The sequence below is a fragment of the Siphateles boraxobius genome, unplaced genomic scaffold (assembly GCF_051911475.1).
Source record: "Siphateles boraxobius isolate OS27281-9 unplaced genomic scaffold, OSU_SipBor_1 68, whole genome shotgun sequence".
Lineage (NCBI taxonomy): Eukaryota > Metazoa > Chordata > Actinopteri > Cypriniformes > Leuciscidae > Siphateles > Siphateles boraxobius.
Window position 1 is genome coordinate 10,221,650 of NW_027509195.1, and position 21,026 is coordinate 10,242,675.

Below are 21,026 nucleotides of genomic sequence, written 5' to 3' on the forward strand. Positions count from 1 at the left end.
AAACTAAAACTAACTCCCCTGCACAGAAGCAAACATCTATCTAAATGCACAGAGGTGTGAAGTCACAGGATGAGTATATAAGGTCACAGCTGTTAGAAACAAAGAGATATGGGTATTGAAAGGCATACAGATCTACACAAGATTGTTTATTTATTTATTTTTGTCTACACCATGTTTTGTTCTGTGTGTCACGGTCTCAAACATGTATTGTAACATTAGCATATCTGCTACAATGTAATGTAGATTAGAAATCTACAATTTGAATTAATGTTAAGTACAAACTAAAGATTGGTGTGCTAGAACCCAATACCTAGGGTTGTAACAAATTTGAAAACAAAAGGATTTTGAAGAATTTTGTTGATATTTATTGTGCCTTTCACTCTTACTGGTTTAAAATCATTATTCTTCCATCACCATTTACTTTAAAACATTTTAGTTCAAAATGTTAAACATATAAAAACATTTCAGCTCAAAAGAGCAAATAAAATGGCTGTGGCTATTCTGTAGTCACATCTATTTTGCATTGTCTCATTATTTTGTGAGAATCCAGTAGAAGTAGCTACATTGGTAGGCTAAACCTTGCAATCCTCATAGTCTGCTAAGCCATGATATTTCTAGTTTTTTAGCATGTAAATGAAAAGATTATGTGGCTGTTCCGTGAATGATGTTATATGTCCTTTTATGTCGACATCACCTCAGAACGTTGGTGGTTCAGACTAGTGATTTGAAAAATCACCAGAAAACCGACGGTGTTACCACACTCATCATCGGTAGCGGTGTGTAGGCTACTTAAGCATGCTTAGATACATAACCTGACTGAAATAAAATCACAAAAACGCTTACCGGGCGTCGTGCAAAAAATGAAGGGAGAGTGCGCCAAACCGCTGTGGGTGGAATGTTTTGATGAAACAGAAATAAGTGGATTATTATTTATTTTTTTACAAAGCATTAAATTACCTGAATCTTAAGGCAAAACAATCTAAATTTCGAGTGCAGGATTATTTTCAGACAGGCATCCGTTAACTGCTCGACGCTGTGTGTTTTTATCACTGACAGGTGTAGGCTATACGGCCTACGAAACAGCTCTAACGTGAAACCTCGCCTGACAAATGATTTTTGATTCTGAAATGACGCCACGAACTAAGACAACGTATAAGGTACGATAAAAAAAAAAAAATAAAAAAAAAAATATATATATATATATATATATATATATATATATATATATATATAAAACGTATACTCACATACAGTCTTAATGTTCATGGATTGCTTTCATAGATTTTGTTTAGGCTATGCATCGCGTCTTTATTCATTTTGATGGATATCAGCAGTCCTATTATATAATATTTATAGCCCATAATGAATTGGGTGTATTTGTATACTAAATACAGACATTTGTACTAATGTCAGACATTAATTAATAAATATTAGACATTAAAGTCCCCCCGAGATGAAAATCAGGGTTTTAATATTGTTTATGTCTGTGGTGTGGTGAGCTTCAATACAAACCATGTGTAAATTCATAAGTCAACACCATTGCTGAGTATTTTCTCCTTATGCAGTGAACCAAACAAATCTCAAATACGCGGTTTGAAATCACTGGTGTTTCTGTGACGTCACAATCTACCTTGTAACCAATCAGGTGTGTGATCGTCAATGAGTTGCTGTGAGTGAGTGGAGGCGGGGCTAATTAGCAAATTCATAGAACCGCTTATATTAAATGAGGCAAGGGTGAAGAGTAAATAGTAAAATAAAGAGTAAATTCCAGCTATTTTAAAGCCTGAAGAATTTTTTTTTTCAAGGAAAAAACACTTAAAAATATAATTTTGGCGAGCTTTAAGGGATACAATTATTGACTACAGGGGGACTTTAATTCAATAAAACATCCGACCCCAAGTCCAGACAAGTCTGTTGATTTAAGAGTCTTCTATGAAAGATTATTTTACTATTTTATTATAGGCCTACATTAGAAATTGGGAGTAAATTTGTTTTGAGTTTTTCTTTTCTGTCTTTTGTTGTGTGTTTTCATTTAATGGAACTCATGAAGTTTTCTCCAAGGTATTTATCTGTTTCGTAACACAGCTTCCCTTTTTTTAACAACTTCAAAACATTACACAAACATGCCATTGACTCGTCTTTGTTCTGCCAAATATGCATATTACCAAGATCTGTACTATAACAGTCCTAGTGAGATTTAAGTTTCTTCTGTGAAGTTTAAGTCCAACAATTTATTAAGGCTTTATCTTGGTTTTGAAAACATTCTAAATTCAAAGCTTTGTTTTTATAATAAAGATTATAGAAATGACATGATGTACTGTACTTTGAAATGCCTAATAAAGTCTTGTCCACTGTATGCGCAGTTATTGTCTGTAAATTAAATAAAATTGCCACTCGGTTGGTTATAAAATACTTAGAAACTGGAGTAATAGCATCGTTTTAAAAAAGCAAATAGCCTATCTCTTCTTCATTACATGCACCAAAACTTTAATGGAAAAAGATCAAGGAAAATGTGATTTTTCATGATATCACCCATTCATTGCTTTGAGGCTGAATGTAAATATTATTATTCAAACAGAGTAGGCACCATTTTAAGACATCTTTAGCACTAACCCATACAGTATAAATAAATTTCAGCCATGTGACAGAAAGGGAAATGTCTGACGGATCATGGAGTTGTGGGTACTGTCCATGGTGCTGTAGGATTTCTGTGACTTCCTTCTTTTTCATCTTGGATTTAGATAGGGAGGTAGCAAAGATCATGCATTTTGTTTTCATTTTTGTTAGATTACTTAAAGATCAGCTGTTTGATTAACTTTATCCTCACATGCTTCCACAGTCACTGAAAAATAAAATCAACCTGCAGTAGAAATCCATTTTTTTTTTCAAATAGCCTACTTCCCGACACAAGTGCAGAGCTCATTTATCTACAGTTTTTACTTTATTTTCCAGCGTTACATTTTTGCTTAAGTGGATAGGACAGATATTACCATGCCAAATAACAAAGGAAAGTGAAGAACAAAACTTATTCTTTTGGTTACACTTTAACGAGCGGAAGAGTGTCCAGTTTATTCCAGATAATGGGAACAGGAAATCATTGTAACAGAATAACTTTTTTTATTGATTACATATTTTTATGACGCTGTTCCAGGTAGTTCTCTATACGTTTCTTCATGTTCTTCATGTTCATGTAAATCTTTAAGTTTTGTCATTTGTTTTTCCGGGACATGAAGAAGAAAAAGCACGTGAACATCTGCAGCATAACATTAGGGATTCCACACAATCAAAGAGTTGGCTCAGGCTATGCCGCATATTTCTAACGCCACGCTGAGTGTTGTAGCCTAATGGTTAAAGACGAAATTATTTTTATTTATTTTTTTCCAGTAGACGAGAAGTAGCCTAGCCTAGCCTGTGCGGCTTGGTATAGTCACGTGCTCTTTGTTTATGTCCAACAGCTCTGTTTTTGTTCCACCTGTCGCTTCTTTAACAGCAGTATTCAAACAAATAAACGGAATCTTATATTTCTACAACTTCGTTTCTATGGTGTATTATGGCAAGTCGTTTTGACTTTTATTCATTAAAAAAACAAAAATTTTACTATTAGCCTTGCAATTCAATTGTTGATATCAAGAACAGACATTTGCACTAGTAACCACGTAATTATTGACACAAAATATTAGGATATTTACTAGTAGGCTAATAGGCCGAATTGTATTTCTGTGAAATTGGGATTTCAACAAGAAATTATTGGTATCAACAACTGAATTTGGATGGCAGCTTTTTAAAATTCTTTAACTAGTGAAAATACAATTACAGATATCAAGAATTATAGTTTTTAGTTGATTTAATTCTTAAAGAATCAATAATTCGTATTTCTGTGAGTGATGACGTCATTTGGTAATTTCAAGAATGAACATTTTTACTAGAGGAAATGTAATTCCTGATATATAAAAAAATGCCATTGTTAGTAGTAGAAATCAAATTCCTGATATCAAGAATTAACATTTTTTCAACTAGTGAACATAGTGTTTAACTGATCTCTTCTTCCATTGGTCAGAGTCATTGAGAAGTGTTGTGTGTCGTCGTCATCCTCACAGCGCCTCCATAGAGCGCCTACCAGTCCCAACGGCAGTCCGTTACACTTCTGCTTTAAATTAAATTGCATAAAGGCACAAAGGAGAAAGTTAAAAATGGATTTTATTTATGTCATAAATCTTCAAATACAGTAAAACCCATTGGACGTCTAGATTTTCCCGCGTTTCGTGAGGAGAAGAGTAACTTAGAGTTCATAAACAACAATCAATGAAGACACCACGAAAGTACAGTGAGTTTATACCGGACAAGACGCGAATCAGACACATAAACCTCTTTAAACCTTATAAAACTAGCCTAGAATGGTACCCTGGTGTTTTTCTACACAATCTTTAAGAAAAAATCCTGAAATTATTGAAACCTCAGAGCAACAGACATTCTTCTACTCAAAGTTTTGCAAGTTGAGATTGTAGTATCAGCAATCCACCACAAGAGGGAAGTATACATCTGACTAAACATCAGTGGACCCAAAGCTGGCCAGCTCGTGGACATGCAACTGTTTCAGGTTTGATCTCTTACTTCATTCCTCCACCTTCGCAAAAATGTATTAGTGTGTGTGTGTTTTTGGACAAAATCTCCCCACAAAGATGGCAATATCCAAAATCCGTGTTCTTGTGGGGACATTTTTTTTTGGTCCCCATGAGGAAAACAGCTTGAAAATATGAAATGTCAGAAATTTGTCTGTGATGGGCAGGTTTAGGTGTAGAGTTAGTGTAAGGGGATAGAATATACCGTTTTTACAGTGTGTGGATAATACCGTCCAACATAGCTGTCAAAGCAGATTACTTTCAGAATGTTTACCAGAAAACACACTCAAACAGACAAAATATGCAAATACTTTGCAAATGCATTACAAGTGTGTGGTTCTATACCAACATATTGTTGTGATACTGTGGCAGTTTCTACGGAAATCTAATACCTGAAGAATATAGTATGTGTATATATATATATATATATATATATATATATATATATATATATATATATATACAGTATGCATCAAGTCCGTCTCACATGAACATTAAAACTTGTTTTGGAAGATATTGTGGACAAAGTACTAAATATGAAATTCACCCTCATGTCATTTAAAAACTATAATAATTTCTTTTTTTTCTGGAGTTCAGCAGAATTTCTGGCATGATCCTTTTCATATGCTTGATTAGAAAGTAGATTTATTAAGTATGCATCATGTCATTTTTGGACCGCAGCAGCATCATTATTTCACTTACATTGTATATATTAGAATTTCTTTTCTCATTTTGTGTTAAAAATGAACAGCATACGTTTGGAACAACATGAGAGTAAGTAAATAATGTCAGATTTGATTAATAAATAGTTTCAAAACACAGATGCCTCATTATTTACAATTGTTTGGCTAAGCATTGGGCTGAAACATCACACTTTCACCAGTGTTAGTGCTAGTGACACCTGTGTATTGTAGTAGGTGAAAGTGTTAGTTTTATCAGAGGATGCAATAGCATGTCGGAAGGTTTTTATCACTCTCGAGGCCTCGCGTGGTTGTTCAGTGAAGTGACCCGGATTCTGAAGCAAAGTGGTGGAGGTGTTGTCGAGTGGGAATGGGGGGGGGGGGGGTCTTGTATGATGAGAGTGGATTAGAGATAGGGGGGTGGGGTGTATGGGTGATGCAGTTTTGCAGCTGTGCGTGTGCTTCTGTGTCTGTGTGTGATTACAGGGGGGCAGGAAAGGTTCAGAAGTGTTGGAGCAGAAAATCTCTCTTCTCTCTCCTCCTCCTCTTTCTCTTTCTGTCACCGGGCCAGACGTAAAGCAACAGCAATTTGTGCGATTTCACAGCTCACTGGATCCCAAAAAACTCTGACAACCTTATACTGAGAAAGGAAGAGAAGCGAGGAGAAATGGAAGAGTGGAACGATGTTATGAACTGAACAAGGGGAATTTGAAGGTCCAGGGAAAATATAAATATGTGGAATGATGAGGAAATCGAACTATTCCAGTGTCTTGTCGACTTGTTTTGCTCTAGAACCAAAGTGGCAAACTTAAACAGTACTGATATTTTTTTAAAAGTAAACAAGATATTCTTAAAATTAAACATTGAAATGTGTTAAACAGGGATAGTTCATCCAAAAATAACCAGACTGTTGATGGCACCCTTTGACTTCCATAGAAGGAAAAAAAAATACCATGGAAGTCAATGGCTACAGTCAACTGTCTAGTTACCAACATTCTTCAAAATATCTTCTTTTGTGTTCAGCAGAAGAAAAAAACTCGTACAGGTTTGGAAGAACTTGACAGTGAGTAAATGATGACAGAATTTTCATTTTTGGGTGAACTATCCCTTTAATATTAACTGCGTAACTACAAGAACATTTAAATATTAAAATAAAGCAAAATATTAACATGACCAACCGAACAGAAAACAGACAGTTTTGGTTTCAAAAATCTTTTGAAAAAGAAAACTTGTGGTCAGCATCAATCATGTTTATCCTCACTGCAATCGGACCCTTATATAATGTAGTCTGGGTTGTGTTTTCTTTTCCCTTGAGCAGTTTTTTTTATGGTTTTCAAGGACAAGGGCGCATAACACAACCTGTCCATGATAATATCATGAATTTAAGAGTTGAACATATGGCATTTGATGGTTCCAACAAAATGCATTTCATTATTTGCTTTTAGCATGTTTGAATGTGTCAGTCGAGAACCCCTGATCTAGGTAATAACGTCAAAACATTTCTTTACATGATTTAGGAAGCAAAGTTCAAAAGTTTGGGGTCAGTGAGATTTTTGTTGTTAAAGGAATGAATACTTTTGTACAGCAAGCAAAGACAGATCAAATTGATCAAAAGTGACAGACAGTAAATACTTTTACTTTGTTATACAAAACTTCTATTTCAAATAAATCCTTTAAACTTTCTATTCACCAAAGTATCCTGAAATAATGCAGCACAACGGTTTTTAACTTTGATAATAATCAGAAATGTTTCTTGAGTAGCAAATCATCAGATTAGAATGATTTCTGAAGGATCATGTGACACTTTAGACTGGAGTAATGATGCTGAAATATCAGCTATGATCACAGAAATAAATTATTTTAAATTGTAACGATATTTCACAATATTACAGTTTTTACTGTATTTTTGATCAAACAAATGCAGCCTTGGTGAGCATAAGAGACTTCAAAAACATTTAAAAAATCGTAACATTTCGAACAGTTGTGTATCAGATGTCTAAAAAGATTCCGCAGATTTGTTCCTACATACTGGTCTTTTGTGCCCTCCATTTGTGCGTCTTCTGCTGGCTTAAGAACTAGGCCTATACTATGAGCTCAGCACAAAATCTGGCCCTGAGGACCACCTAATCCTCCAATCTCTTCATGAGCATTAACCGCTCTTTGAGGTTCCATTTGTGTGGCCTTTTCCTTTATCTAATATTCAGAGATGTGTCACTTTTAACCCCTGAAAACCTCTGAAGCTGTCCTGAATGCATAATGCTCTCTCCTGAACAATTACGGTGTTTGCAGACAAGCGAGGGAGAAACTCGTGCAATAATTGAAAAGGCATTTGCCAGGATGACGGAGCACTTAAAAGAACCGCCTCTTCAGAAGAGGAGCTTCAAGTGCCCTCAAGATAAGATATGTCACCTGAGTTCTTTGTCTCGAGGGCTATAGGACATCTGGATCAGCTTTTAAGGTCAGTCATGGGACAGGAAGCCCCTTTAATCCCACCAGCTGTAAAATGAGGAGGGATATTCCTTGGGTTGCGGAACAGTAGCTGCCTACAGGTCCGTCTAATCGCACCACATCACCTTAAAGACTTGGAAGAGTTTGTCGATCCAAAGCAGCGTGAATTTCTTTCTTCCATGGAACACCAAAGGTGACTCAACAGTGAATAAGGACTGGGGGTGTCAAGCTTCAAAAGCAACTCAAAAATAGCCGTAAAATGATGAATATTAGGTCATGTGCTAGGCTATATTACTCATTTTCTGAAACAATTCGATGGCTTAGTCAACAGACAAACAGAAATTTCATTAAGAATTTGATAGCTAAAGATATGACCTCTAAAGACAAGTGCATTTAAGCATTGTTGTAAATAATGCTCTGATAAATAAATAATGCAAATGAAATGGAGATAAAGGGCATATACTGTAAAAAATTATTACAATTTTAACGGTTAAAGACTGTAAAAATGCTATGGTAAAAATTGGTTAATGGTTACTTCCCTTACTAGACTAGAAGGTGGAAAACTATAAAACATCTTAACAGGACATTTCATGTCACTTAACAGTAGAATACTTTTACATGTACAGTTTTTGGAAGTGAAAAAAGAACAAGTCATCTTAAAATTTACAGTGAAAAAAATAGTTTACATCTCACAATTCTGAGAAAAGAAGCCAGAATTGTGAAGATGGAAACTCGCAATTTCAAGAAAAAATGTCAAAATTGTGAGAATTCACATTCACCTTTAAAAAAAATGTTTGCTCTAAATTTAAGTTAAATCTGTAAAGCCTAAAATGCTGTTTTAAAGGCAAAGTTCTGGCAACCAAAGCTGCCGTATTTGTACCATACATTTCACAGATATTTTTTTATTAATTTTTTTTTACAGTAAATGTATTTAAGTGCCCTTATTATGATATTTTAAAGATTCCTAATTTTGTTTTGAAGGTCACCTACAATAGGTTTACATGCATCCAAGATCAAAAAAACACTTTAATTTGATCATAATACACATTGCAGCATCAACTAATTTCTCAAAGAGCCTGAAAAAAAATGGTTAGTTCGAAGATTCAGTCTCTCTAAACCCCTCCTTTCTGAGAGCCTACTGTGCTCTGATTGGTCAGATGGGCTAGTCTGCTGTAATTGGTCTACTGCTTGCAGCGTGTACAGCTACAACTACAGTGTTTGAGGATGAGTCAAAGTAGATCTTGTTCGTGGGCATCATGCACATTTATTACAAACTTAAATAGGTTCATGCAGGAAGTGAGACTGGAATTGCTGACGGCTCATTTCGGGAGTTCAGAAACGATTCTTTCTTTTAGGAGACAATAACTTTATTTGTCGTGGACTTTGTTCTTTCAAATTTTGAACAAATCTTTTCAAATTGTTCAAAAACAGCTATATTACACACTGGCTGAAAGGTAATTATCGAAATAATAATAAAAAAGCATAACAGTGGCACTTTAAAGAATAGAAGCCGTTATAGATAAACACGGACTCTTTTAGACATGCTGTGTGGGCCCTGTTTTCTCACATGATCAAGGAATGACTGTGTTGGGTGAGGGGTCAAGTGAAGGTGGCATCCCCAAGCAGCCAGCTGGAAAGCTTTGAGTTCAAAGGTCATTGAGAATATGCTCGATTGGTTGACTTGTCATACAAATCAGATCAGCTGCTAGCTGTACTAAAATGACCTGGCCTATTAACAGAGCAGAGACAGCAGGCAGCAAACCTCTGCTAGTAGAATATCTGTTTCTTCATTTTTTTAACCTTTAGATATGGATAAATGTTATAATGCTAGACTGATTCTAGCTTTATTTTATATTCCCTCTGTGACATTGACCTTGTCTTCCTCGCCACAAGCATTTGTAAGAGTGTGATTTATCTGTCAGATTAATTTTGTTGGCTGCATTGAAATGTTTTTAAGATAGGGGTCATTCTTCGGGTCAAAGATGGCAGCCGATAAATTGAAGGGGAAGGGAGGGTGTTTAAAGCAAATTGTCAGAGGACAGAATAATTGAAAGTATTGCATTTGCACAAACATAATAGCATCTCTGAATTATTCAAAAGTTTATGGGATTATAGGGTCTATAATAGAGTTTACAATTAAATGTGTGTTAAACACAACAATCAATAACTTTGTTTCATAGTAAACATGCATTGCAGATAACTAAGGACTGCTGTCGCAGAAGGGAATGTGTCTTTAGAATAGTGTGAATTTCAATAAAATCAATAACGTGTTTTCTTAAAGCTCTTAGCTGGCATCTAGTTTTGCATGCCTTGCAACAGCTATATGAGAGAATTATCAACACATGTATTTATACTCAAAGTAAGCACATCATTCATCAGAGCGACATCAGAAGTATCATGCATGCATTTCAACACTTGACATTAGGTGCAACGAACACATGTATATTGTACATTTTCTTTAAAATCAGTATTGATTTTGACCAAACCAACATTATTGCTGTTTAATGCAAACTGTTTAATGTAAAATATGTAAAAATGCTAAATAATCAAGGCATTGTTTCCATAGGCTGTTTTCTATTAAATAGTCACTAGAAGTTCATATGTACACACGTGTGTGTGTGTGTGTGTGTGTGTACCAGTCAGTAGTCGACATTGTAATATAATGTTGTTATATGCATTATATAATTTAATGTTGAGACACACACAATTGCTGAAAATCAAAGAAAAATTCAAACTGACTTAAAATTTACTAAAAATATTCAAACTTTTAATCTTAGATTATATTTTATTATATTATCAAACTGACAATTATTAAAGGCCAAAAATAGGCTGTTTAATTATTAATCATAGTGATAAAACAATAGGCTACATAATCATAAAAAACAGTATTAACTTAACTATATGTATTGTACAATATGTGAATATTTGTTATTATGATGCATAAAAGTTGTTGAAAAAAATTATTAAAACATTTGTAAGAACGAATTCATAGAGATGAATCAGACTTTTGCTAATGAGATTTAAACTAGAGATCATATCTAAAAAAAATAGGTTATAAACCCCCACTTAAATCACATTAAGATCTGCACAATAAAAAAAAAAAGATTTCCAACTAAATCATTATGAAATTAGCATTAAATATGTTCTATATATTGCCTATTAAATAATGGTAATTTTAAAACAAAGGATCATGGAAAAAAGGATTACAATATGAAGAATTATACATTTATGTATTTTTTTTGTAAAACTGTATAGCTTATCCAAGAGACTGTAAGAGGTCGATGGGCAAAAGAAAAACTCTAGATGGAGGCCCACGTGGACGGACGATCTTATAAGGCAGATGTTTATGACTCGTTATTTACAAGCTCTTTAATCTGGCCAATTTCCTTGCCCTTGGCAGTGGACGGGTCTATGGGTCGCTCAGGCTGAACCTGCGCACCGCTGGTCATTCATCTCTTCGCGGGCAGCTAATGTGGGGCAGTTGCTGGAGCGAAAAGCTGTCAGGGCTGTTTTTCATTCATCGCCCGTTTTCCCGCATACGTTTCAATTAGAGGAGCTTCGGGATGCTACCGGTCCGTCAAAGGAAGGTCTGGCAAAGCCCTCGTTTAATACTCCCATCTGTAAGATAAATATTAGCCCCGTCGCTACCCGTATCGATTTGCGCTAAGGTTAAAAGCTTTGAGGACCTTGGCTTGAATATGGGCTGCTCTACAGCTTCCCTTCACCCCCCACGGTCAGATCGCACGGAGGTCTGACCCAGACCGTTGAATCCTGGTCCTTGATTTCTTCCCCCATTTGTGATTAAATGCTGCCTCTCTCCCCGTCACCCCAACCTTAACCCTGGACCTCTCCGCTCCCAGGTCACTTAACCTTGAACCCAATTACAAGATAAGGTTACTTAAAGGTGACCCCCGCTTTGCTTTACTCAGCTAATAGGACGGTCGAGAAAAAGGCCGGCGCAGCTGATACGCTTCTAGCTAATTCACAGGGGTTGACAAAGGTCGCACTCAAGCCATAAAGAAGAGCTTCGATCTCACACGCAAAATAAAACTCAGCAATACACGAAGACAGTCAGGCAGAGGGCCAGCAGCGCAGTCTCCTATTCAAATAAGACATTTTTGATGCATTACAGTCAACCTGATGGGTTAACATTCATATACTGCCACAGTATTTACACTGTCAACCAATTTTGATTTTCTGGTACAGACTGGATCTTTTTTGCCAGAGCAAAAAAAAAAAATATATATATTTGGTCCTCATTAAAAGACAAAATAACACTTATTTTCAGCATATAAATATCTTACTGATATTAAGTGCTGTCAAATCAAATAATCACATCTAACATAAAAGTTTGTGTTTACATAATATGTGTGTATGTGTATATATATATATATATATATATACATTATGTCTGTCTGTGTGTGTATATATTGTATATACTGTATATATATATATATATATATATATATATATATATATATATATATATATATATATATATATATATAAAGTAAATAAGTAAATTTATTTAAGTAAATAAATCGCTCCGTACGAAATCGAATACTTCCCTGCTATATATGACTTTCGAGTGATTCCTTAATCGGCCCGATACCGATGAGATCGGCTCAGGACATCCCTAAAAATAACTGGTTTCTAAATAAATACATTTTAAAATACATTTAGACCACTTAACTTAGTGATTGCTATCTGGATGTGAAGAGACTTTCAACCAGAATTTAAAAAAAAATGTTTCTGGAACAAATCTCCTACCCTGCCTTTATCTGCATGCTGTTTAATATATCAGTTAAACATACTTCAGCTTTGAAAATCACATCTCAAGAGTTGCAAAAACATTTTACTTGTACATTAATATAATAATATATATTTACTTGTCACTTGACATCTAGCAGATACTCTACATTCAAAGCAATCCGCAGTGCACTAATTGCAGAGACACTCCCCTCGAACAGCCTGAGGTTAAGTGCTGTGCTAAAGGCCAGTGCTGGGAGAGCAAGACTGGGATCGTGATAAGCCTCTGGTTGCTGGCTCACACTTGTTTGGGACAGAACCTTCAGCCTTTGTGTCAGCAGTCCAGATCAATTAACATTTCATCACCACCAACTCACGCATTTTTTTTAGATTATATCTTTGTTTAGCCACAAGGAAATATTTGCCTTGAAGTCAAAATAGTCATCTGAATAGTAAGAAATCTGAATGAAACAACCTCTGCACATGATTTTATGATAGGATTGTATGGTACGTCAGTGTAGATTCACTATTAAAGGTATAGTTCATGAAAGTTCTATCATTATCTACTCATTCTTATGTCTTTCCATACCTGTAAGAACACAAAAAGGAGATATTTAGAGGAATGTTAGAATCCAAATAATGTTAATATATAAATAGTAAAATACTAAAGTATGATTTTTGAATAAATTAATAATAATAACAGCAACAATAATAATCATTTTTATAATATTTCTTGGCTAATACATTTTCTCAGGCCATAACTGGCCATTCACTCAGGTTTGTGTGTCCCAGTTTCAGTTCCAAGATTGAAATGAGGACTAATGTGATTTTCTAATTTGTTGTTCATTGCATCAAGAGTTTTTATTCACCCTTTTCATCAGGGGCTGCAGCTGACGTGCTTAAACGTATCAGTTCATTGTAAGTCAAGCCTTTGAAATAGGTCATTGCATTTTGGTGAGAGACAAAGGGACTGTAAAAATTGCACAGCAATGCCAGACCAATATGCTCAAAAGGTCTGTCATTTAAATGATAGCCTACATATAAAACATCCGTGAAGGCAAACATTCAGCAAAAGCAGAACAAAGCACCTGAAACAAGCCGTGTAATTGGTATTTTGATGAACCAAAAAAAACAGATTCAGTATTTAATACACACAGTATTTAGTGTTGCCTGATTGCTCACTGATAGAAAATAGGGAGAAAAAGGCCAGAGAGGGAGGGAGAGATGGAGTGAGAAAGAGCGAGAGTGCCCTGGTATACAGAATAGCCTGTTGACCGCTGGGTGAACCTTCCTGTGAACTGAGGATGAACCTTCAACTTGAGGAGCGTCGGTCACAGATCTCCCTGGGAGCTACAAACAGGGGCAGCCAACCCTGAGACCGACACACCAGCACTTAATACGCACATCTTGCACTATTCACCCCTGTGTACACACGTTTCGCTTTCTCACACCTTCCGCATAGCCATACGCAAAACGGCAGAGCTGAAAATCAACAATAGCCGCTTATTTTAGGTGTGTAAGCGTGCGGCATCCAGATAGATGCATTGCTTTGAGTTTCCTTGACACACTATACAATAGTGTATGCGCACACCATCAACTAACGCTGTACGCAACAGCGTCGTAACTATCATAACACGACACGCCCAGTGGGGCGATTGCAAAATGCGGTGCAGGGGTCATGGACGGGTCAGTGTCGAACATACCAGTCCTGTCTCTGTTTTGCATTCTGTTGTAAATGTCACAAGGGTGACATTTACAAAGCAGTGCAAACTCGACTTTCCAAGATTAAAGCTGAATTACTTTAAGAGTCCCATTAACAACAGCATTGTGTTGTGAAGTGGGGCAAATGTGAGCCGGAGGGTGTCAAACGGCGGTGACTGAACCTATAGGAAATATGTACTGGACTACGAGAGTACAGCGTGCTAGACGTAGAAAGCGCATAACCTGACCTTTGCCTCATTCAAAAAATGAGATTTAAAAAAATTATTCATTGATTATTTATTTTTCAATTATTTTCATAGTATAGAATATCAACAAAGCAAAGCAACAGTAATATTTTTAATGTTTAAAAAAAAATCTGATGCTTAGAAGGCTGCATTTAGTTGATAAAAAATAAAATTTTAACAAATAAAAACAGTAATATTGTGGGATATTATTACAAATTAAAATAACTTGTAATTTATTCATGTGATATCAAAACTGAAATTTCAGCATTATTAATCTAGTCTTTACTCTTCAGTGTAACATGATCCTTCAGAAATCATGCTAATATGCTGATTTGATGCTCAAGAGACATTTATTATTATTATCAATGTTGAAAACAGTTGTGCTGCTTAATATTTTTGTAGAAACCATGATACTTTTTTTCAGGATTCTTTGATGAATTGAAAGTTTAAAAGAACAGCATTTAGGCTATTTGAAATAGGAATCATTTGTAACATTATAAAAGTCTTTACTCTCACTTTTGATCAATTTAATGCATCCTTGCTGAAAAAAGTATTAATTTCTTACAAAAAAACGTCTACGGTTACGTATGTAACCCTCGTTCCCTGAGTAGGGAACGGAGACGTTACGTCGGATGACGACGAATGGGGTTTCGCTTAGAAAGCCTATCAACTTCGAGTATTACAAAACGAGCCAATGGCAAAGAAATGCCATGGGTCTGCGGAATTTGCATGGCGTAACTCCGCCCCACCTCGTGGGTATAAAAGGAGGAAGCCGGCAGCAAGCAGATATGTTTCTTCGCTGAGGAGCCAAGACTGAGCTCAGGCGATCCCCGCGGTACAGCGGAAAGTGGCAGGCAGACGTAACGTCTCCGTTCCCTACTCAGGGAACGAGGGTTACATACGTAACCGTAGACGTTCCCTTTCGTTGTCACTCCGAGTTACGTCGGATGACGACGAATGGGGTTACCAGTCTAATCACGCCACCTTCTCAGCTGTCTTCCAGTGCCCTGCGTAAATCGAGATCCCTGTCAGCCTGGACAAAGGACTCCATATATCACAGGAATACCAAGGTACACTGGGAAGCATATCCCAAGCTTAGGGGAAGTATGCAATTAATGCCAGCCCGGAGGGGGGGGACTTAGAGAATACACATATGACCCGAAGGAAGCATATGGAAAACACTGGGGTGTCCAGCCGCAGGTGGAATATTTCAACCCCAGGGGTGGCAAGGTGGCTTGCCAAGGGAAAGACACACGCTCAGAGAGGCTTACAGTGGAAATACACATGTGGGGGTCGCTCAGAGGAGGGACCATGCACACGGGAGGCACCTAGCCGACGCACAGGCAATAGACACTGGCGCCGACGTCAGGAGTGCTGGAGGAGCTCAGGGCTTTCGGAGAAGCTCAACTGAGGAAAATATCGCACGTATCCAGTCCGTGGAGTGGAATGGCGAGCAAGCGAAGACACCTGAGCGGGTCCGGTACTAGCTGGTTGAAGCGAGTACACGAGAGGACACAGGCTCCACTCGGAGATTATAGAATCTGGCGAATGTGTTAGGTGTCGCCCAGCCTGCAGCTCTGCAGATGTCTGTTAGCGAGGCGCCATGCGCTAGAGCCCAAGAGGACGCCACACTCCGGGTGGAGTGGGCAGTCACACCAAGGGGGCACGGTCGACCTTGCTGCTGGTAAGCCAAAGCAATGGTGTCCACTATCCAGTGAGACAACCTTTGCTTGGAGAGAGCCTTTCCCTTCAGCTTCCCACCATAACAGACAAAGAGCTGGTCTGAGGTCCTGAAACACTGCGTTCTGTCTACATAGGCGCGGAGAGCGCGTACTGGACAGAGCAGTGCCAAGGCTGGGTCTGCCTCCTCCGAGGGCAGCGCTTGCAGGTTCACCACCTGGTCCCGAAAGGGAGTGGTAGGAACCTTGGGCACATATCCAGGCCGGGGTCTCAGGATCACGTGAGAGGAAGCCGGCCCAAATTCCAGGCACGCTTCGTCAACGGAGAATGCGTGCAGGTCCCCAACCCTCTTGATGGAGGCCAGTGCAACCAGGAGCGCTGTCTTCATAGACAGGAACTTAAGCTCGACTGATTGCAGGGGCTCAAAGGGAGCACTCTTCAGGGCAGTTAGAACCACTGAGAGGTCCCAAGAGGGAACGAGAGGAGGACGAGGAGGATTTAGTCTCCTCGCTCCTCTCAGGAACCTGATGACCAGGTCGTGCTTCCCCACCGACTTACCTTCGATGAGGTCATGATGTGCGGCAATGGCGGCAACATAGACCTTCAGGGTGGAGGGAGACAGCCTTCGCTCCAGCCCCTGTTGAAGGAAGGAAAGCAAAACACTGATCGAGCATCTCCGGGGGTCTTCTCGGCGAGAAGAGCACCAGTTGACGAAGAGGTTCCACTTCAACGCATAGACGTGTCTCGTGGACGACGCTCTAGCGGAAGTGATGGTAGCCACCACCGCTGGTGGTAGGGTACTCAAACCTGCCTCGTCCCATCCAGGAGCCACACGTGGAGGTTCCAAAGATCGGGACGAGGGTGCCATAGGGTGCCCCGTCCCTGAGAAAGAAGGTTCTTCCTCAGAGGGATCGGCCAGGGAGGTGCTGTCGCGAGGAGTACTAGTTCGGGGAACCAGGTCCGGTTGGGCCAGTAAGGGGCAACCAGAATGACCTGCTCCTCGTCCTCCCTGACCTTGCGCAAAGTGTGCGCAAGAAGGCTCACTGGGGGAAACGCATACTTGCGGCCCTGCGGCCAGCTGTGCGCCAGAGCATCCGTGCCGAGCGTGCCCTCGGTCAGGGAATAGAACTGGGCGCAATGGGTCGAGTCGTGAGAGGCAAACAGATCTATCTGCGCGTCCCCGAACTGGTCCCAAATCAGCTGAACCGACTGGGGATGGAGTCGCCATTCTCCAGGGAGGGGCTGAAGCCGTGAGAGCTCGTCGGCTGCACAGTTCAGCGCTCCGGGAATGAAGATGGCTCGAAGCGACCTCAGATGCTTCTGACTCCATAGGAGGAGGTGGCGAGCGAGTTGTGACATACGGCGGGAGCGTACACCACCTTGATGGTTGATGTACGCTACAGTGGCGGTATTGTCTGAGCGGACTAGTACGTGTTGACCCCTGAGCAACGCCCGGAAGCGGTGCAGGGCAAGGCGTACTGCCAACAACTCGAGGCAATTGACATGCCACAGCCGCTGGGGTCCTGTCCAGGAGCCCGCAGCAGCATGTCCATTGCACATGGCGCCCCAGCCCGTGGTGGAGGCATCTGTTGAGACAACAACATGCCGGGAAGCTCGTGCCAGGGGGACACCGGCCCTGAGAAAACCGAGGTTCGCCCACGGGGTGAAGAACTGACGGCAGGTCGGAGTAACTGGTACTCGGAACGTGCCGTGTTGCCATGCCCACCTCGGGACTCGGTCGCGAAGCCAAAGCTGAAGCGGTCTCATATGAAGCAATCCGAGCGGCGTGACCGCGGCTGCAGATGCCATATGCCCCAGGAGCCTCTGAAAAAGTTTCAGTGGAACCGCACTCTTGCCCTCGAATTGTCTTAGGCAAGTCAGCAGTGACTGCGCGCGCTCGCTCGTAAGCTGCGCGGACATGGCGACCGAGTCGATGTCCATACCGAGAAAAGAGATCCTCTGCACGGGGCAAAGTTTGCTCTTCTCCCAGTCGACCCGAAGGCCCAGACGGGCTAGGTGCCGAAGCACTAGGTCCCTGTGTTCGCAAACCTGATCTCGAGAGTGAGCTAGGATCAGCCAGTCGTCGATATAACTCAGGATGCGAACCCCTTGTTCTCGAAGGGGAACAAGGGCCGCCTCGACGACCTTCGTGAAGATGCGAGGAGACAGGGCTAGCCCGAAAGGGAGAACCGCGTACTGGTATGCCTGCCCCTCGAAAGCAAACCGGAGGAACGGTCTGTGTCGAGGAAGAATGGAGACATGAAAGTAGGCGTCCTTCAGGTCGATTGCTGCAAACCAATCCTGGGGCCGTATGCATTCGAAAACGCGTTTGGCGGTGAGCATCTTGAACGGCATCCGGTGAAGGGAGCGGTTCAGCACGCGCAAGTCCAGGATTGGCCGTAACCCACCGGTTTTCTTGGGGACAATGAAGTAGGGGCTGTAGAAGCCGGACCTCATCTCGGCTGGAGGGACAGTCTCGATTGCACCCTTCGCCAGCAGGGTGGCAATCTCTGCTCTCATGATAGGGGCATTGCCACCGACCAAAGTGGAGCGGACTCCCCTGAAGCGGGGAGGAGACCGTGCGAACTGAATCGCATAGCCGAGCCTGACGGTACGCGCGATCCAGTGGGACAGACGGGGAAGCTCTAGCCAGGCTCCCAGGAACTGAACCAACGGGATCATGCGAGCCACAGGCGTCCCCCCGGAGGGGCAGCGAAGCGGAGTAACTGGCCCAGACGTGGACGGCATAGCGGCCCGATGTGGGGGCACAGTTAGCAACTGCGCCCTGGCAGAGGGGCCAGGGGAGGGCCAGGGGAGGACCAGGCTGGTCGTCCCGCGGGGGCCTGCTCTGCCAGGGGTCTGGCGACAGAGGGGGACAGGGGCGGAGCGGTACGTGGACGGCACGCCATGTCAACCACCTCAGGGACAGAGGGGGACGAGGAGAGCACGGCTTGTGGGCGGCGCTCTGTGACGTCCGAGAACTCTGTGCTCAGAGACGGGAGAATCAGCTCTTTGGAGAATAAGGATTCTTCCCCGGCCCTCCCCGGGGAAAGGAGTGGTCCTGCTACCAACTCCTGGAAAGAACTGAGTCCCATCTCTGAGGAGCCCAACTCAAGAGCGCCGCTTAACCCGGCGTGTAGCGGGGTGCGGGGCTGGAGAGGACTGAGGCGTCCGACCGCGGCCTCCAGAGCCGACCCGGGTGAACGGGCGGGGTGGGAGCCGCGGGGGGGCGCCCTCGGCAGTGGGCAGACCGAGGGATCTGAGCGGACGGCGGGGCCGTCGGGACAGAATCAACCTCAGTCTGCTCCATCGCCGAGGTGCCCGTCTCACGAGCGCCGCTTAACCTGGCGTGTAGCGGGGGGCGGGGCTGGAGAGGGCTGTGGCGTCCGCCCGCGGCCCCCAGAGCCGGCCCGTGAACGGGCGGGGTGGGAGCCGCGGGAGGAGCGCCTTCGGCGGTGGGCAGACGAGGGATCTGAGCGGACGGCGGGGCCGTCGGGACAGAATCAACCTCACTCTGCTCATGGGCGGCTGAGAGCTGTTGGGCAAGCCCTCAACCGCACCGCCGAAGAGGCCGACCTGGGATATGGGAATGTCGGACAGACGGGTCCGCACGACATCCAGCACATCAGACAGGTTCAGCCACAGACTGGTGAGCATCACCTGACCCAGGGAGCGTACGGCCACTTTCGTCGCTCAGAGAGCAAGGTCAGTGGCGGCGCGCAGCTCAGTGAAGAGCCCTGGGTCAGTCCCGCCCTCGTGCAGGTCCATGAGCATCTGGGTCAGGTGGACCAGCAGAATGACAATGGCATGCAGTGAGGCGGCTGCCAGTCCCGTGGCGCTATAGGATCTCGCCACAAGCGTAGACGAAAAACTACAGGCCACGGGCGGGTGCTTAGGATTGCGCCGAGAAGAAGCACTCTGAGGACACATAGCATCGCAACAGAGCGTTCAGCCGGGGGAACCCCAGTGTACCCATGGGCAGCGGCCCCATCGAGGGAAGGAAAGGCGGATGAGATCAGCGAGCGGTCCCGAGAAGACAAGGGGGTCTTCTTGGACTTCGAGATCTCATCATGCACGTCCGGGAAGAGAGGTATTGGGGTTTGCCGTGGACGAGGGTCGGCGGCCTTACCCAAAACCCATCGTCCCAGGAAAGCATGGTCGTCATCTCCGGATCAGACTCAGGCACAGCCGTATGCACACCGGAAGGTGGCAGCTGTGACGAGCCCTCACTTCCAGAAGACTCAAACCCACCTAGTGATGCTGCAACAGACATGGCATCTTCCTCTGTAGCTTCAACTGAAACACGCGGGCCACCAGAGAGTAGACTCGCGGGAATCAGCAGTTCACTAGCGGGCACCGTCATTGAAGAGGGGGGCTGGGGTCACGGACACATAGTCGGCGCCTTGATCCAGACCGTAACCCTCAGGTCACCCTGGCCACCAGCCGAAGATCGGGGGGTGGATGAGGGGACTCTCACTCTTGCGAGTTCACCGAGTCTCGACCTATATATGACGCGATGATCACGTTCCCAGCGAGAACATGAGTCACCCACGAGCGCTGTTCAAGCATGATCAAAGCCCAAACACACTAGACAGCGCTCGTGCCCATCAGAGTCCGATACCAGTCCGCTGCAACCAGAAATGCACGGGCGAGCCGTCTTTAAAAAGACGTGCCACGTGTAAGCTCTTTTAGTGAGAGAAAACTCAAGTGTTGAAGCACCCGGGGAGAAACGCACCGACTGGCAGACCACTGCAACAGATCAGCAGGAAGCACGCTCTCGCCGTAGATCGCCGTCACACCAACACTCGAGGTACTCGTTTGTGAAGCTGACAATTCAGAGATGGCTTGTGGAGAGAAGAATACACTTGGCTCCGAAGCGAAAACATATCTGCTTGCTGCCGGCT

The 21,026-nt window shown here is 42.2% G+C and overlaps 1 protein-coding gene and 1 long non-coding RNA gene across 2 annotated transcripts in view; one reads left to right on the forward strand and one right to left on the reverse strand.

Annotated features, from left to right (window-relative positions):
* Positions 1 to 1,064, reverse strand: part of LOC143722909 (protein rapunzel-like) — a 96,916-nt gene extending 95,852 nt beyond the window's left edge. Inside the window, exon 1 of the mRNA XM_077214665.1 lies at positions 844 to 1,064. Coding sequence (XP_077070780.1) covers positions 844 to 949 — 106 coding nt within the window. The 5' untranslated portion in view covers positions 950 to 1,064. The remainder of the gene's footprint in view (positions 1 to 843) is intronic.
* LOC143722918 (uncharacterized) overlaps positions 1 to 21,026 on the forward strand; it is a 55,733-nt gene that overhangs the window by 22,640 nt on the left and 12,067 nt on the right. The gene's annotated exons all lie outside the window — the stretch shown is intronic.